The sequence below is a fragment of the Narcine bancroftii genome, chromosome 9, assembly GCF_036971445.1.
Source record: "Narcine bancroftii isolate sNarBan1 chromosome 9, sNarBan1.hap1, whole genome shotgun sequence".
Lineage (NCBI taxonomy): Eukaryota > Metazoa > Chordata > Chondrichthyes > Torpediniformes > Narcinidae > Narcine > Narcine bancroftii.
The window spans coordinates 119,803,031-119,822,816 of NC_091477.1; the positions used below are offsets into that span (position 1 = coordinate 119,803,031).

At 43.7% G+C, this 19,786-nt stretch overlaps 1 protein-coding gene across 6 annotated transcripts in view; it reads left to right on the forward strand.

Annotated features, from left to right (window-relative positions):
- The window catches only part of LOC138742722 (neprilysin-like), a 131,520-nt gene that overhangs the window by 92,489 nt on the left and 19,245 nt on the right, over positions 1-19,786 (forward strand). For 5 of the 6 annotated variants that reach the window (XM_069897506.1, XM_069897505.1, XM_069897504.1 and 2 more), the window contains exons 12-17: positions 714-807; positions 2,756-2,884; positions 7,037-7,135; positions 10,058-10,135; positions 12,663-12,766; positions 13,945-14,003. In XM_069897506.1, coding sequence (XP_069753607.1) covers positions 714-807; positions 2,756-2,884; positions 7,037-7,135; positions 10,058-10,135; positions 12,663-12,766; positions 13,945-14,003 — 563 coding nt within the window. Of the gene's footprint in view, positions 1-713; positions 808-2,755; positions 2,885-7,036; positions 7,136-10,057; positions 10,136-12,662; positions 12,767-13,944; positions 14,004-17,714; positions 18,106-19,786 lie in introns of those variants that run through there. The other variant, XM_069897510.1, reaches the window with a different exon arrangement.

Here is a 19,786-nt window from a genome sequence, read left to right on the forward strand (position 1 = left end):
TCCCCCCATCCCTCTGTCTTGTTTCCTATAGCTCCCCCCTCCTTCCCTCTTCCATCAGAGAGCTACCCTCTCCCCCACCACCTCAGCTTTTTTCTCTTCTACACTCCCACCTCTGACATCTTTCCTGTGAAGCCTGTGCTTCTCACTCTGCCACTTTACTCCCTACTCTTCTCCTCCTTCTTCCTCCACCCCCCCCCCCAATTTTTTTATTCAGGGGCCTGCCTGTTTTTACCTGTACCTGACGAAGGGCCCAAGCCCAAAATGTTGGTCACCCTTTACATCCCATGGATGCTGTGTAACCTGCTGAGTTTCTCCAGCATGTTTGTGTGTTGCACTCGACCCCAGCATCTTCAGACTTCCTTGTGTGAGAATCTTCTCACTTGCTTCCAAATCGCTTTGTGGTCCTATATTTTCCTACATCACCTCATTCTTCAAATCCCCAATCTCGCTGAGATAGCTGCCCTCTCCCAATTCCGCCCTCACCAACTGCTCTCCCAGTGGAGACCCTTCTGATGGAGGTGTGTGATGCCCCATTAAATAGGTTGCTGTGACCTGTAATCAAAGCTCACGTATGGGGAAGATCCACTTGAGAGAGGAACTGAATGCCCGCAGCGATGGCAAGGCCACACTCTAGCAAGAAGGTTGGAGAGGGAGGGAAGAAAAGCCAAAACAATGAAAGGAGGATTAAAATTTCTGGCTCGTGTGATCTGCAGAGAAATTCAAAACTACGTCATGTGGAGGCAAGTCATGGATCTCATGGGGAGTCTAAGCTCTGCCTACAGGGAGACAAGAGCAGCTTTCCGTAAGGTAAGAACCATCTCGGGAGAAGCACAAGGATGTCAGAAGCCAGAATCTTAAGTGACCGAAGAGAAGTTGGAGGGAGTCAGCAGGTCAGACAGCATCCGTGGGTAGAAATAGTCAACATTTTGAGTCGGGAGCCTATATCGAGACAAAAGTAGAAAGAGGAGATGCCAAGTATATTGAGGCAGGTGGGAAGGTGGGAGAGATGCTAAGAGGTGATAGGGAGCCAAACATAAAAGTCTACAGATGCAGTAATTGTAGCAAAAACACAACGCTGGGGAAACTCAGCACGACTTGCAGAGTCCTTTATAGCAAAGATGAAGATACATAACCAACGTTATAAAGTATTAATGAGGTAATAGGGCTTTGGATGGAAGACAGAAAAGGTGGCGAGACTGGTAGAGGGAGAGATAGCACTGGCAAGGAAGAAGGTTGGAGAGAAAATAGGAATTGGTAAAGCGATGGAAACAGTGAAACCAGATAGAGGTGGGGGCGAACTAAAATTGGAAAAATCAATGATCATGCTGTTAGGTTTAAGGCAGCCCGGGAGGAAGATGAAGTTCCAGGTGTCTGGATGCTTCTAACTTGGTCAAAGCTACACTCCGAACAACTGAAGAAGAGACAAATCTTTTGTACTTAACTAGGTGCTTGGGATAAGGGAGGATTATCTGGAAACCATCTACATTGATATCAAGATCAAAATTCTCTTATTGTCATGTAATAAAACAGTAATAAAAAATAATATTACCCAAAATTTCCTTTAAACTGCCATAAGGCAGACAAAGGGTTGCCATTAGTATTGGCAGACACCCCTTACAGTAAAAGAAAGAGAACCAAATAAGAGTCCCTTCAATATGGAAGGAGCCCATTCAGCTATCATGGCTGTACTGGCCCTCAAAGAGATAACCAATCAAACCCACACTGGAGGATTGGGTCTGTCACCCACAGCTCTCAACTCTTCATGCACAGATTAAATACATTTAGAGTTTCTGCCTTGATCACAGTCTCAAGCAAGAGTTCTAGACACTTCCCATTTCAAGAGAAAAACCTTTCCTCTTCCTCCTTTCTGATCGAGCTACAATTGGCGTTAAACTCTGCCTTTAGGGGCAAGACTCCTATTTGTATTCTCTAGGCCCCTCGTTACATATTTTGACCACCCCAGTTAAGTCTCCCCTCAGAAACCACTGTTTCAAAAAAAATTAACCTTGTTTGTGCAGTCACCCCTCATGCCTCTAGTGCCACCTCGTGGTGAGAGATTGTAACTGGACCGTGACTGTTTACATGGCAAAATTCACTGACAGAGCTGATGAGTAAGTTTGTGGTGATAATTGGATAACGGTTAAGTTAAATATCATGACATCTAAAATAAAGTTGAAAGCAAAATAAAAAAAACAGGATCTGAGGTATTTTAAAACAATCTTCAGACAATTTATGGAATCAGAATTTATTATCAGAATCAGAATTTGTTGCCATGAACACACACAGCAGCATTACAGGGTGCAAATACTTCTAAAAATTATATTTAAGAAATAAACAAATTAGTCCAAAAAGGAGAGAGAGTGAGGTAGTGTCTGTGGTTCATTGTCCATTTAGAAACCAGGTGGCCCAGGGGAAGAAGCTGTTTTGTTTTTGTGCCGCTGGGTGTTCATCTTCAGGCTCCTGTACCTCCTTCCTGATGGTAGTGGGGTGAAAAGGGCATGGCCTGGGTGGTGAGGGGCCTTGAGGATAGAAGACAGAAATAACAGTTAGTATATGAAATACGCAGGTCATTGGCAATCGGAGAATTATTGCTGAAATTGCTTTCTTGAAGAAAAAGTCATTTAAACAGGTGGTTAACCTGCTCCTGAGTCATTTGAGATCTCTGCAAACTGACAGTCATTTTGATGAGGTCATTTCTCTACTACCTCTCATTCAAATGTGATGCTTGATTAAAAGAACATTTTGTTCTTTAAAGGCCCTCTATGGCACTACATCCGAGAGCGCAGTGTGGAGAAAGTGTGCGAATTACGTCAACAACAACATGGAAAAGGCGGTTGGACGGCTCTACGTGGAAGAAGCTTTTGTTGGGGAGAGCAAGCAAATGGTACCCTTATCTTATCTCCATTCCCAACCGCTACAGCGAGAACACAGGCAGACAGGGTGGTGTAGCTGACGTTTATATGTCTCATTGTACCGAGTGCAGTGAGAAGGATTATGCACCAATTATTCCAACAAAGGACCCAGGCCCACAACGTTGCTTACCCCTTAATTCCCACTGATGCTGCGTGACCTGCTGAGTTTCTTCTGCAATTTTGTACGTTGCACTCGACCCCACCATCTGCATATTTTTACGCTTACCTCCATTTGGCTGTTCCAAAGCAAAGTCTCTTCAAGGGATGCCTGCCCTGAAGAAGTCACCTCAATAAGTCACCTCGGCTCTCGGCCAAAGGGCCCAGATCTGAAACGTTGGTGACCCTTATCTTCCTATGGTGTGGCACAGTTGGCGTAGCGGTTAGTTTGCAATGCCGGAGATCGGGACCAGGGTTCGAAGCAAAGGAGTCTGTACATTCTCCCCGTGTCTGCATGGGTTTTTCACGGGGTCTCCAGTTTCCACCCACCACCAGGGTGTAGGTTACCTGGGTGTAAATTAGGTGGCATGGACTTGTGGGTGGAAATGGTCTGTTACCGGGCTGTATGTCTAAATTTTAAACATTTTTTTAAAACTTAAGCAAGTTCTATGAGACCTGCTGAGATTCTCCAGCACATTTGTTCATTGCACTTGACCCTCAGCATCTTTTAGATTTTCTTGCTTAACTTCAGTGAGAAGGGATCTTCTGTGAGTAGTCCAATAGGTTACATACATCCACAAAAATTAGAAGAATAAGAGCATAATTTAGAGTTATAATGAAACAAAAAGAGTGATTAGCAACAAACAAGGGCAGCATGGAAGTTCTGTCGTGGGGTTCATTCAGGAGCCTGATGGCTATGGGGAAGAAACTGTCTTTAAGTCTGTTGGTGCATGCCTTTGCACTCCTGGACTTTCTCCACGATGGCAACGGGAGATGGATTTCTGATCAGGAGTGACGGAAGGATTGACAAATACATTAATAAATTACATGCAAATGTGGAGGGGATAGGATTCATGAGATTGATCTTATCAATGGCTATATTTTATTCTTAATTAATTTAAGGCATGAAAATACATTGAAGGTGGGTAACACATTACTTTACTTCATTGACTTTTTAAATAAGGTCAGAGACCACCTCCCCATGCAAGAGATTGGACAGCATTGGCAACATCGTTCATGGTCTGTGTAACACTAACAGGAAGGGGAGCGCAAGATAATCAGGGATCGTTGATGAGTTTGGTGCTGCATACAAGGAATCCACTGGGACTTGGGTAATCCTGACAGGAAGGACAGCTCAGCATGATCAGAGACTGTTTGTGGGTTCGGTGCTTGGATGAAAGAAAAGTAGAGGATTATGAGGTAGGGAGGGTTTCGTTTTTTTTTGGTAGGTATAAATGGGTCAGCACAGCATTGCAGGCTGAAGGATCTTGATGCGCCATCAATAAATCACAAAAGAATGAAGTTGTGAAATTAAAAGGCTTTTATTAACTAGACTGGAACAGCCATCAACCTCATTGACTGATCAAGGCAGAGTGGATGTCCAGCCAGCAGGTGCCAGTCGTAGAATAACAGTGGTTTACCACAGGCCTGTACTGTGCTATAATCTTCTACGTCAATAATCCAGAGAGAAAAATAATCTGAGAAAACCGGGCATGAGAAAATATATATGGATGTGGCCTGGGCGAGAGATTTATAATCCTTGTTGGGAAAGTTTGTGAAATCTGTCTCTGTTACACAAGTAACAGGTCTTAAAGGTCCCTAGTGAAAATGTGAATACAAGCTCAGCCTTGAAAAAACTCTCACATGGTTACTTAACGGGGCACAATTTGCCACCAGGCCACCCTTCGAATGACGATCCACAGTCCCTTTCAAATCCAGCTATTTATTTTCTTGTTCACGAACTGCAAAACTTTAAAAAAAAAATTTGGGTACAAAAATACCCCTGGGCCATGCAAGAGACTGGCACCACACTGTCTGCGGAGTTCCAAAATCAAACAGACCTAGCAAATGTATGTTCTGAAAAATGTCAGGTGCATTGGGAAGGAGAGGGGAAGAGCAGTGCTTTAATTGTGTTTAAGCATGTGAATAATTGATGGGAACCTCATAATGGCCTTTACTGTTAATAAAAATCCAACTCTACTCTTTATCAGAAACTCAGTGTGTGCCAATCTGTGTCCAAAGCAGCATAATATGGACATAAAATATTTATTAAGAGCATGATGTACAAAAGTTTAAACAGCAGTTCCTTTGCAGACTGTTTGAATGAAATATCCTTCTGAGTTTTTATCTACCATTACTGTCTCTTGCTCCTGGAAGACAGCTTTAAAATCATTGATATAAAAGCCCAGATCACTCTCGTTTAATTTTTTTAATTAATTTTAAAATGATTAATTTAGAGATACAGCGCAATCACAAGCCCGCACTGTTTAAATGCACCCCACTAATCTAACAACCCTGCACATTTTTGGAGAACAGAGGGACTCAGAGGAAACCCATGCAGGTCACAGGGAGAATGTACAAACTCCTTACAGACAGGGCCAGATTCAAACCGGTAGTAGCATTGCGCTAACCACTACACTAACCGTTCTGCCCAATATAAATCAAACACAAGTTATTCATGATGTTTAAACTTTTTATTACAGTATTGTTAGTGCCACTTTCTGTTTCTTGGTGCATTTGAAACTTGATCCAATCATAAATCCGGATTGCTGATTGAATTGGTCCAGATGGGAGGGGTAGGTGAGTTAAGATGCCTTAGGGTTGGTGCCAGATGTTTTCCTGGAGTGAAGTTGGTGCCTGATCTAAGGGCACTCTGGAAAGACATCAGCCATCAACCTCGTCAAGCAGCCAAACTACATGTAAGGGTTCAGTTTGTGTGTGGATCGTGGATTGAGAATATTTCGGCAGTAAACAGAGTGTGTAGATTCTAAAGTAGCAAGACGCAAATGTGCTGGAGAAACTCAGCAGGTCAGTCACCATTCACAGAAAGTAAAAGGCAGTTGATGTTTCAGGTTGGAGCCATTCATCATATTGATTTCTCTCCATGGATACTGCCTGACCTGCTGAGTTTCTCCAGCCCTTCTGTGCGTTGTCCTGAGGTGGTGTAAGACTGTGCACCAACGTGAGTGGGGGCTTTACAGGTGAAAGGATGGTTCAGAGGAAGGTCAAGGGGAAGAGCCAATGTCAACTCCCACACTGCAGATTCAACATCATCGGCTTTGCAGCGGGGACCATGAGGGAAGCTCCTGCTTCCAGGGTTTATGATCCCCATCTCAAATGGACCCAAGTATCTGGCTTACTTCGCAGCAAGACTTGCCCTCTGAACAGCCAATTCTGGCCCCCAGACTCCACAAAGCATTTCTGGAATGGAGCGGGGAACCCATGTTCACCAAACAATATGTATTTAAATAAAAACAAGTAACACTAAGGTAAAACACTCCTCAGCACTGATTTAATGACATGACTTGGGGACAGCATGGATAGCATAGCGGATAAAGCTATGTGCCAATGAACCAGGTACAAATCTGGCATTGTCTGCAAGGAGTTTGAGAGTTCTCTCAGAGTCTGCATAGGTTTCCTCTGGGTGCTCTGGTTTCGTCCGATCCTTCAAAATGTACAGGGGTTGTAGGTTAATTGAGGTATTTGGGTGGCATGGGTTCGTGGGCAGGAAGGGCCTATTACCAAGCTGTATGTCTAAATTTAAATTTACATTTGCAGATTTAAAGATATATTAACTTATGAAGTTTAATGTAAAACAGGAAAGTCTGCAGATGCTGTGATTGATTGACAATACACAAAAGTGCTAGACAACCTTTAGCAGGTCCCCTAGTGTTAATAGGAAGCCCTATGAGCCCTTCATCAAGGTATTAACAATGATGTTTAACCTAATTTTCTCTCAGAAATGAATATGTAAATTACTATAATTAAAAATAGGGGTATTAATTTTTTACAACTCAGCTGCAGTTTTGAGAAGTTCATTCCACGGTTTTGGTTAGGACTAGGAAATGTGTCAATTTTCCATCCACCAGTAACAACCTGGCACCAAACTCCTCATTAGATCTTGAGGTTCTTTCAGGAGGAACAGTCTGGCATTTTATCTTCTTCATTTCCTTCCTTTCTTTCTCCAGGTGGAAGAACTGATTGAGCAGATTCGTGTTGTTTTCATCAAGAACTTACACGAGCTCAGTTGGATGGACCAGGAAACCAAAACAAAAGCAGAAGCAAAGGTAAGGACTGTTTGTCCCATTTTGACTTTCAGTGCTTTTTTTCTTTTTATTGTAACAGGATGAGGATGTTTGCTGAAAGGAAATGATGAAGAGATCAGAGTTTGTTGTCATGCACAGAAGTTCAATGTATAGATGCAACCAACATTTTTACTTCAAGTTGATTATCATCTGACTGTACATGTACAACCAGATGAAACTGTGTTTCTCCTGACCACTGTGCACACGCAATACAGAGCACATAATAATCACATTTGTACATACGCGGCACATTAGTGTAGTGGTTAACACAATGCTATTATAGCACCAGCGACCCTGGTTCGAATCTGGTGCTTTTGGTAAGGAGTTTGCCCGTTCTCTCCCCATGACTGCGTAGGTTCACTCCAGGTGCTCCAGTTTCATTCAACCCTTCAAAACATACTGGGATTGTAGGCCAATTGGGATATTTGGACAGCATGGACTTGTGGGCCAGAATGTGTGTCTACATTTTTCAAAAAAAATTCTAAAATGATATATAAATATTTGCAATAATTCATTCAGCTACAGGACACTGTTCATCGATCTCACAGCCCACGGGAAGAAGATATTTCCCAGTCTGGCAGTCCTGATTTTAATGTTCCTGTTCTTCCTTCCTGATGGTAGTGGGTCAAAGATACTGTGTTCTGGATGGAAAGGGTTCTCAATGCTTCTTGGTGTCCTGTTTAAGTAAACCTCCTGGTGAATGCTGAGGCCACATAGAAGCACAGTCTGCAATTAAATCAGGACAATATGCCAAGATAGAAAAAGATATAATAAATTTAGAAAATGATAGATAGATAAATATAAGGACTGGCATTTTCTACCCATTCCTTCTTGCCCTTGAGGAGGTGTTGGTAAACTGCTGCAGACTGCAGAAAGTTTGGATAGGACTGCCAGGATTTGCTCCTCCTGAAAGAGATACAGTATCTCCAAGAACAATCAGCCCTTCAAGCCCACTCTACCATTCTGATAAATTGTGACTGGTCCATTTTCCCATACCACTTGTTTTCCTTGCGGTTTAAGTATCTGAGCCTTTGATAAATTTGCTGGCCACCTCAGTGTTGTTGACTGGATAACTGGAAATCATGAGTCAGGTCGAGAATTTGATTGGCTGGTCCCAGAGCAACACTATTGCTCTCAATGTCAACAAACCAAGGAGCTTAGTCTGAATTTTAGGAAAAGGAGGTTGAAGGACCATGCACCTGTCCACATGAATGGGACGGAGGTGGAGAGGGTTAGCATCTTCAAGTTCCTGGGAGTTCACATATTAAAAGACCTCTCCTGGAGCCAACACATCAACACAAGTATAAAGAAGGCCTCTACTTTCTAAGGTATTTTGATAGATTATAGGGACAGGATTTGGAAGGATATGGACCAAATTCAAGCAAATGGGACCAAGTTGGTCAGCCTGATGTGTTGGGGTGAAGGGCCTGTTCCAGGCTGTAAACTCTATGAAATGGTGGAAGACAAGAATCTGAAATCTTATTTTCTCTCTCTCCCCTCTCATTTCTTCTCTCTCTCTCATATCTCCCTCTCTGTCACATACACACATTATATATATAAACTGTATCTATATCTCCAGGAACAAAATGAAACAATTAACATCCTATCTTCACACAAACACTGACCTCACCCAATTGGATGTATTGTCTTTGTTCCATCAGCAATAACCTGTACAAGTTAAAACTAACTTGCTTCATCTGTCTCTTTGATCGGATGAAGGATCTTTAACCTGAAGAATTAACTGCTTCTCTTTCCACAAACATTGCTGGAAATGCTGGGAGATTCCAGCATTTTGCACCTTTATTGATGTCATCTTTTGGACGGCCATGAACAAGTTGCATCCCTCTTCATGAGAAGATTGCAGGACAATTCTCCATTTAGCTTCCATCTGTGCAATCCCTGTGATCTATCTCATCACTCTCTCAGAACAGGCTTTTCAGACTTGTGCCCTTTCTCAATATTTAACTGTCCTTTATCTTTTCTCTTAATTCATTAACCTTCAACAAATAATGTCTTGGAGCAAAATTTGTTCTGGTGCTGAAATAGTTCATGTTTATGATTCAAAAATTCAGTGAATTTAATGCTCAAGTTTTAGTTCATCATAATATACGATCATCAGATGACAGAGAACATCGGGGCAGATGGGCAACTTGCCACTCTGAGTGTACAGATTCTATCACCACTGTGTCTATGTAGTGTAGGATGACTGTGATTGGCTGAGAGTGTAGCCACACCTATTGGCAGGTCTTAAAGGATTGCTGCTAGCCAAATCAGGTCATTCTGGACTGGTCGACCTACTTGTGATAGTTAATAAAAGCCTTGGTTTGGATCAACAAGTCTTTGGTTCTTTCGACGCGCATTTACCCCCTCCATAAATCTTCGTCCGCGAAGCCAAGCCAAAGAAAACAGCCACCAAAGTTATGGTCAGGTCATGTCCCAAAGACTCATACTGCAGATGATAAAAAAAATTAAAATGTTGGACATACTCATCTGTGGGGAAAGAGAGGGATCAAATATTTTAAGCCAACAATCTTACATCAAGCATAGACCGCATGGGTAATGTAGCGTTACGAGCGACTCATGTTCGAATCCATCACTGTATGTCAGGAGTTTGTACATTCTCCCCGTGTCCTGCGAGGGTTTCTTCCGGGTGCCCCAGTTTCCTCCCACGTTCCAGAGATGTATAGGGGTTAGTCGGTTAGTTGGTTAACATGGGTGTATTTGGACCAGAAAGGCCTGTTTCTGTGCGGTATCTCAAAATTAAGTTTTAAACGTCTCTAAATTATAAAAAAAATTAAAGCAGAACTAGTAAAAGTTAGAAATGGTCCAAGTTTAAAGTCATATTTTAAGAAGGAGTTATATATTTGTGTTAGATGTGAATTTACCCCGATTTTATATTTCCAGGCGAAAGCCATCAGGCAGAGAATTGGATACCCACCTGACATCAAGGACAATAACAAACTGGATGCAGAGTACAAAGATGTAAGTAATTAGTTTGTTTATTTTTGAGCAAAATAGCTTTGGAAAGAAGTTCAAGTTTCTGACTCGTCACTGGGAATTAAAAGCAAGAAAAACTGATAAGGGTGTAGAAGAATGAGAGGGGATCTTATAGAAAGATATAAAATTATGAAAGGCATAGACAAGATAGAGGTAGATAAGTTGTTCCCATTGGTGGGGGAGACCAGGAGCAGGGGACATGGCCTCAAGATCCAGGGTAGTAGATTTAGGGCAGAGATGAGGAGGAAGTTTTTCCTAGAGGAGGGTGAATCTGTGGAATTCACTGCCCATTGAAACAGTGGAGGCAACCTCGGTAAATATATTTAAGACAAGGTTGGATAGATTCCTACAATAGCAAGGGAGTTAAGGGATGTGTGGAAAAAGGCAGGGAGGTGGAGAACATCATATCATCAGATCAGCCATGATCACATTGAATGGCAGAGAAGGCTCGACGGGCCAGATGGCCAACTCCTGCTCCTATTTCTTACGTTGTTGTTTCCAAAGGTTACGGTGAGAAGGCAGGAGAATGGGGTGGAAAGGAAAAATACATCAGCCATGATTTGGATGGCGGAACGAACTTGATGGACAGATGCTCTCTGCACTTGAATTTCTGAAGTTCTAACCTTCTTACAATTGCCTCTTTAACCAAAGGACTGTTCACCCTTCTCCTTGTCTTATTATGTTTTTATTTCTCCACATGTGCTCTGTCAATGCATTTTGTGGTCCTCCCGCCTTCACGGCCTTACCCCATGATGTTATGATGGGGCTGCGCCAGATAGCCTTCCGGAACATTGATCTCCAAGGAGTCAATGGGCTTTTCATCAGATATATCCTGTGACCTTGCAAATAGCTCAGGAAGTGAGCACACTTTGCCAAATAATGAACAATACAAACCTCTTGATCTTCAATGTTCGGGCTTTCATTGATCCCCGAGTGTTGGATAAACAGATCTCAGCTGGAATTAAGCCAAAAGTGAAAAGATTGGATAAAAACTGTGGAAATTATTGATCGAGTGGCTACTGTTCTGAGGGGATTGGAATCTCACCAGTAGTTTTCTTCATGAGTACGATGGCGGGGAATATTTGAATGGCCCTTTAACTGAGTTATCACAGCCATTCCTGTTTCTGACCTCAAACCATGTTATTGTATGAACAAACAGGACACCTGCAGCCGTAGTGTTAGAGAGCCAGCAGCCCAGGTTCGAATCTGCCATAACTTGTAAGGAGTTTGTACGTTCTCTCTGTAACCTGCATGGGTTTCCTCCGGATGCTCTGGTTTCCTCCCACACTCCAAAGCTGTAAGGGATTAGTAGTTTTATTGGTCACACGGGTGTGACATAGGTCAGATAACAGTCAGTAGGTTTGCTATTTCTTCTACTCCAACCCTACAAGTAGCACCATTCCCCCACTGCCCACCCCCAAAACTCTGCCTTCCTCAACATCCCAACCTGCCTGACCCATAGAATAATGGCACTGCAGAGACTTAATTTCAAAAGTTATTTGCATCATATATCAATATCTCTCCATCTCCCTTTCAGCTTCTCTCTTTAAGTCCCAGAAAGTGGTCATGCAACTGGAGAGGGCAGCATATAGCAAGCTTGCCTGCACTGGATGGGGCACTGAATATAGTTCATGTTGTATTTATTGAAAACTCTAAATAGATGACACTTGGATTGAGGTGTGCAATTCTGGTCACCCCATTACAGGAAGAACCTGGAGGCTTTGGAAAGGGTACAGAAGAGATTCACTAGGATGTTGCCTGGATTGGAGGATATGAGCTCTGGGGAGAAGTTGGATAAACTTGCTTTCTTTATCTTTGGAACATTGTCAAGTCAAGTTTATTGTGATCTGATTGAACAAGTGCAACCTGAATAAACAGCATTCTCTTGTCCTCAGTGCAAAACACGCAGGCACACAACCAGACATAATGTACATACAGACAAACAATGCATATGAATGCAGGACACGTATTTCATTTATATAAATAAATAAAGGGTGACATGGTTAGCATAGTAGTTAGCTCAATGCTGTCACAGTGCCAGCGATTGGCACACTTTCCACCACACATCTGTCGAAATTTGCCAGTGTTTCTAGTGTCATACCAAACCTCCACAACCTCCTCAGGAAGTAGAAGCGCTGCCATGCCTTCTTCATGATACCATTAATGTTGGGTCCAAGAAAGATCCCCCGAGATAATGACCCCCAAGAACTTAAATTTGCTCACCCTCTCCACCTCTGATCCCCAGTGATCAATGGATTGTACACCTCTAGCTTTCCCTTCCTGAAGTCATCAATCAGCTCCTTAGATTTAGTGACATTGAGTGGAAGGTTGCATTATTCAGCCAAGTTTTCGATCTCCCACCTGCATACTGATTCATCACCTTCCTTAATGCAATCCACTACTGTGGTATCATTGCAAAGAGTCATTGATCATTCAGTCTGCACCATGGAAGCTGTAAGCCGGAACATCAAAGCAGCGGGCGATAATAATTACTGTTTTCCATCTCCTTCAGTTGCATTTCATCATTGATGAGTACTTCACAAACATTCTTCAGAACTTGCAACTGGGGCAGAAAAAGAATCTGAAGAAACTCAGAGAAAAAGTGGACAAAGAGGCGTGAGTGTTCCTTTATTCATAAACAGGCCACTCATTGATAATGCCCATGTACTGTTTTAATTCAAATTTTTCTATACCTTGCACTTAATCTTTGTAGCTACACCCTGTCCTCTGTGACCCACTGTAACACCACACCCTGCACGCTGTGACTCACTGTAACACCCCACCCTACACTCTGGGTCCCACTGTAACACCGCACCCTACACTCTGGGTCCCACTGTAACACCGCACCCTACACTCTGGGTCCCACTGTATCACCACATCCTACACTCTGTGACCCACTGTAACACTGAACCCTACACTCTCACCCACTGTAACACCCCACCCTACACTCTGGGTCCCACTGTAACACCGCACCCTACACTCTGGGTCCCACTGTAACACCCCACCCTACACTCTGGGTCCCACTGTAACACCGCACCCTACACTCTGGGTCCCTCTGTAACACTGCACCCTACACTCTGGGTCCCTCTGTAACACTGCACCCTACACTCTGTGACTCACTGTAACACCCCACCCTACACTCTGGGTCCCACTGTAAAACCGCACCCTACACTCTGGGTCCCTCTGTAACACTGCACCCTACACTCTGTGACTCACTGTAACACCACACCCTACACTCTGGGTCCCACTGTAACACCACACCCTACACTCTGGGTCCCTCTGTAACACCCCACCCTACACTCTGTGACTCACTGTAACACCGCACCCTACACTCTGGGTCCCACTGTAACACCACATCCTACACTCTGTGACCCACTGTAACACTGAACCCTACACTCTCACCCACTGTAACACCCCACCCTACACTCTGGGTCCCACTGTAACACCGCACCCTACACTCTGTGACCCACTGTAACTCTGCACCCTACACTCTTTGACTCACTGTAATACCACACCAGCCAACCTTCAACTTCACCGAGTAAAATCATATGCCATGAAGGTTTTGGTTGCAAAGTTTTACTTCACCTCTCGTTGGCCCCACCTACAGTTTTTGGGGTAATCAGGATCTAGCAGGAGAGAGGAAAAAGGCTGTTCTTGAGCTCAAGACACCTCAGTAACACTAGCACCCTTCTCCATCCAGAAGGACATGATGGGGAGGTGACAGGTCAGCGTGGAGGTCAAGAGGAGACGGGGAATAGGATCCAGTTCACTTTTATCCTCGGTTTGTTTTGCAGGTGGATTTCAGGAGCTGCTGTGGTGAACGCCTTCTATTCTTCGAGTAGAAATCAGATTGGTAAATCTCTGCATTAAACTGAGAGGAAATGACAAAATTCCTGAGGGACTCAAAGGTCGAGCAGCATCTGTGGAGGTTGGAATGGGAGGGGGGGGGATGAATGTCGATATTTCAGGTCAAGAACGTGCATCAGGACTGAGTGGAGAGGGAAGGGAGAGGGATGATGCCAATAACTGGTGGGTGACCTAGAAAGGAATGAAGGAAGATGGACACATGGAGTCAGGCGGGAGAGGGGTGACGTTGGGGGACAGAGGCAGAGAAGATAAGAAAACAAAGGCAGGTCGAACCAATTAGGAGGAGGGGTAAGTGAAAGGTGACTTCATCAAACTTTCCTGCTTTCAGGGTGAAAATGATTTTGTTTTCAGTGTGGTTTATGCACTCCTTTGGCATTTACTCAAATTGTCTTGGCCCAGCATTGGTGTGCAGGGTGCTGGGGTTTAATGTATGAGAGTTAAACAAGAAAGTCTGTAGATGCTGGGGTTGAGTGCAATACGCAAGCATGCAGGAGAATCTCATCAGACTTTGCAGCATCCATAGGAAGTAAAGGGCAACCAACATTTCGGGCCTGGACCCTTCATCAGGTACAAGGTCATAGAGCTTGAGATCAGTGGGGATGACACGGGAGCAGTGAGAGAGGCTTTGACAAAATATACATTGGTGTTAAGGTCAAGGAGTATCAATGGGAGAATAAGAATGAACAATAATCAAAAAGAAGGTTGTCACCTAGAATACCAATGGATTTCGAGTACACACTGTATTCAAGGACCATTGTTCACCACCAGGTTCAAGGAACATTTTTCTCCTGCTGTTGAATGAACCTCACAACTATAAAATAATATATTTAAATTTAAGCATTAAGCATACAACACGATAACAGGTCCTTTCAGCCCATTGAGTCCATGCCCCCAAACTGACCTACACCCCTGGTATATTTTGAACGGTGGGAGGAAACCAGACCGCCTGGATAAAACCCACGGAGACAGCGGCAGATTCAGACCTGGATCGCTGGTGCTGTAATAGCGTTGCACAAACCACTACACTAACTGTGCCACCCATTTCTGTTCCTCCGAGCCACTCCATTCTTCCACCTTTCCCCTCATCCCATTTTTGTCCCCTTTCCCAACTACCCCCAACCATCTATCCAAATACCCTTCCCTCTTTGGTTCCCTTTACATTTCCCCCACTGGACTCTTTCCCCCTCCCCCTTTCAGTTCTATCTAGCACCTCATTCTCTCCCATGACTGTCACCTTCTCTTTCAAAATTGGCAGGCCTCTGCCCCTACCTATTATTCACCACCACCCCCATTCCTTCCCCACTGACGTAACCTGCCAGCCTCGTTGTCTGAAGAGGGCGTGCAAAATCACTGAGGTCCCCTTCCACCCTGCGCACAGCATCTTTTGGCTGCTCCCTTCGGGGGAGAGATCCAGGAGGATCAGGGCCAGCACCACCAGGCTGAGGAACAGCCCGTGGGCAGTGAGAATGCTGAACGACCAAAAGAGCTGCTCACACTGACCATCCAAGACTCTCATATGTACAAAACAATATTAATTTCTTTATTTGTATAGATGAAATACTTCTCTTACATAAGTATTGTTTGTCTATATGTGGGTTGTCTGTGAGCGTTTTACACCGAGGACCGGAGAATGCTGTTTCGTCAGATTGTAATTGTGATCTGCTTGCACAAGTACAACCTGATGACAATAAACTTGATTGACCCTCTATGTCTGACTCATTTTCCTCCACCTGACTCCTTTGCTTTTCTTACATCTCTCTCCATTTGTCTCCTACCTGCCTCTCTCTGTCATCATTCACCTCTCTCCCTGGTTTACCAATCCCCCACCATCCCCCTTCAACTCTTTCCATTTTATACAGGCTCTCTTCCATCTGCACTCTCAGTCTTAGTGAAGGGTTCCAGCCAGTAACAGCGACCATTCTTTTTCTCCCACTGATGCTGTTCAACCCACTGAGTTCTTCCAGCAGATTGTGCTTTGCTTCAGATTCTAGAATCTGTATTCTCTCGTGCGTCACCAGTAAGGCAACCTTTGCTCTGGCCTAACTGATCTCTCTCTGTCCCTCTGTTACTTTGAGACCTGTAGTGTTTTATTTCTAGCTGGACTAATCTCAGTAAAACTTTCCCACTTCTGTACATGTCACAATAAACTAGGTCTTGGACTTGAGAAGTCACCAAATTGAGTAAGCAGATTCCAAATTCCCAACAATTTACTGTTGGCTGATGCATGTCCAACAGTAATAAAACAAATGATTTATTGGCCATAACGAGGTTACAATGACTCCAGGAGGACATGAAGAGCACTATGTAAATGCAAGTCTTTCTCTCAAGGAAAAATCTGATCCATCTGCTCTTTTTGAATTCAGCGTAGACTAACTCAAACCAGGAGCCCTCCTAGTCAGTGTACCCCTGTGCCCATCCGGGAGAGCTTAAAACCATTTACCATAACAATGTGCAGAGTCCTGTAGGGAACAGATTCTCTCAGCTCCAGAATATGGAAAAAATTAACCTTTCAAACGGCACTGAAAAGGAACAGATCCAATGGTATCCAGTTTCTTTTCTACGCTCTCATGTAGGTCCATTATCAGCCTTTTTGTCGTTAACTTCAAGGTCATTGCTAAATAAACAGTGTTGTGTGCGGTTTTGATCATCTAACTACAGGAACAATATCAAGAAGATTGAAAGAGTGCAGAGAAGATTTTCTAGAATGCTTCTGGGTCTTTAGGAACTGAGTTATGGGGATCAGTTGAATAGGTTAGCACTTTGTTCCTTGGAGAGTGGGAGAATGTGTGGAGATTTGACAGAGGTATGCAAAATTATGAGGGATGTAGATAGAGTAAATGCAAGCCGGCTTTTTGCTCTGAGGTTGGGGGAGACTAGAACTGGAAGACGTGGATTACAGGGGAAAAGTGAATAATTTAAGGGAAACAATTTGGAGAACTTCTTCAGTCAGAGGGTGGATGGAGTGTGGAACGAACTGCCAGTGGCGGTGGTGGATGCAGGTTCGATTTCAATATTTAAGAGAAGATTTGAAGAGGCGCATGGATGGGAGGGGTATAAAAGGCTATGGTCTGGGCGCAGGTCAATAGAACTAGGCAGGATAATAGTTTGACATGAACTAGAAGGGCCTGTTTCTATACTGCAGTGTTTTATAGTTCAAATGGATCCCAGCAGACAAACAGCTTCACTTATAGCAAATGAACTGACTGTGTAACAAAGCATTGGAGACGAGAGTTCACCTTCAACTGACAATGGGCACTTGTGGAATTGTGACCAGCTGTCCATGTGGCCTGATTCTCATACCCTTAAGCTGCTTGTAAGACCAGCCCTGCTACATCGTTGTGGCAAGATATTGGGGAGATTAGTCACAGCCTTGGAGAAAAATAGTTTCCCCTTACATCTGACCTCCCTCACACTTCCCTAGGTTGTCCAGCATTCCCAGGAAAGTCTGCTTAGATCCACATGGCCATCCCTCCACCCTCCTGGCGGACGTATCCATTCACGTGGCCGCCATATGTCTTGATCCCGAACAGGCCTGCCAGCAGATCCGGAGAGCGAGGGGTCCATCTGCCATTTCTATGTCTATATACAGGCTCCATATAATCCGATGCATGGCTGTTAAATCTGGCCACGTAGCAATGGATTTTGTCGAGCCAAAGATTCGCTAAAATTTTCTAATTGTTGTAACATGCTCATTAAGTCCTCAGTGGTGGAACAGGTGGACGAAGTTACTCTGAACTCAACGGCTGTGAAGGTGGACGAAGGCCGGAACAGTCCATCAACTCCGATTGTCATCGTTTTCATGCCATGGGTTGATTTGTGAAGTATCGTGTGCTTCCTGGAGTCCAATCAAGTACACATTAAACAAATACAGGCACGGGCGTCTTTGCTCTATGGGTCAATGGAATGAAACATCATCCTCAACTACAAGGGATAGCCACAAATGTGATCGCAAAGCAGCCATCTGCTTCTCGAAGTCAAAATACAATCCTGAGTATAAGAATATGGACCAATCTTGCTGTAAATAGGAGCTCAATCTGCCCATGTATCTCTGAGTTTAATTTATCTGACAGATGTATTCCTCTGGTTTGTGTTGTGCAGTTTATTTCCAAAGACTCTAAAATATCTATCTCCTTAATTACTGTGTTCATGTTATTGGTCATCTCATTTATAAACAAAATTCCTTCTCCTGTTCTCACAGTCTAATGTGACACCCAGAAAGCTAAATGTCTGGATCACTTTAATATTCAACCCAATCAAAGCAAATTCTGGTTTGTGAGTCTCTTCTCATAATTTTAGAGACCAAGATTGGAAATAACCATGACATATTTCATGGATGTCTCACAGTACAGAGACAAGCCCTTTGGCTCCCCCATGTCAATGCTGACCATGGTACCCACTATACTAATCCTATGTACTAGCACTTGCTTCATTAGCCTTCAAGTAGGGATTCAAGTGGTTGTCTAGATACTTTGTGAACGTTGTGTAAATCTCTGACTGCACCACCTCCTCAGGCAGAGTGCTCATTTCAACCACCCTCTGGATGAAAAAAATCTTCCTTGTATCCCCTCTAAATCTACACATTATAGATACCCCAGTAGCCTCAGCCTACTCTCCTTGCCATCCATCACCTACAAATTTCTGTGTCGTGTGCAGCTTCATACCTGTTATTGTTAGCACCTAACTTAATGTTTATAACAAACAATAAAACACCGCTGATCCCTATGGTGCACTCCTCTCACAGGTTTCCAATCATAAACTTAACATATGCTGTCTCCTACTACATTGGACAACAATTTTGTTCAAAAGATTTGTTTCCTGGTCAAAAATTGAGGATTACAATAGACAACTTCAAGCTGAACACAAAAATAATTTCAGATGGCTGCATCAATTGGAAAGGTTAAACTGGATTCCGTCCATACAGAAGAAGAATAGATTAGCAGGGAGAGGCATTTTGGTCGGCATGAACCATTTGGTAAAATGTCTTGCAAGAAGATCTTTCCTGGAACCGGCACACCAATGGCATCATGAAGAAGGCCTCTACTTCCTCAGGAGTTTGCGGAGGAGCTAGTGGAGTTGTTCAAGAGAACCGGTACGGACTTGAAGGGCCGACAAGGCCTGTTTCTGTGCTGTAAACACGACACACTCAAGCTGATGACACCAACTCCAGGAAACACACTGTCACTATTCACCTTATAACTGCCCCTCACAATGTTATTGACCTCAATGTGATCCTCTTTCAATCTGTAACACTCTAAATAGAACAGATCTAATTTCTCCAGTCTCCCGTGTTAACCCAACCCCCTAGTTATGCTAAACCTGTGTAAATTGGTCATGGGTTGGGGGAGGGGGAATTTTTCTATTCCTTCCTGCTTTATACATTTGCCTTTCTTAGCTCTTATCCAGAGGGCCATGGGTCCAAGAGCCAAGGTTAACATAGAAGTTAGCATGACACCATTACAGCAACAATGATCTAGGTTCATATCCGGTGCCGTCCGTCAGGAGTTTGTATGCTCTCCCTGTGTCCGCGTGGGTTTCCTCTGGGTGCTCCAGTTTCCTTCCACCCTTCAAGATGTACAGGGCTTGTAGGTTAAATAATGTATTTTGGGGGCACAGGCTTGTGGACCAGAAGGGCCTGTTACCTTGCTGTATGGCTGAATTAAAAATTGAAAGAGTCTTTAATCCATGGCCCAGTACTGCAGTACAGTGCTCAAGCAGAGCCAGACCATTACAGATATAATGTTTTAATCTGAGGCCTTATCTGCTCAAGAT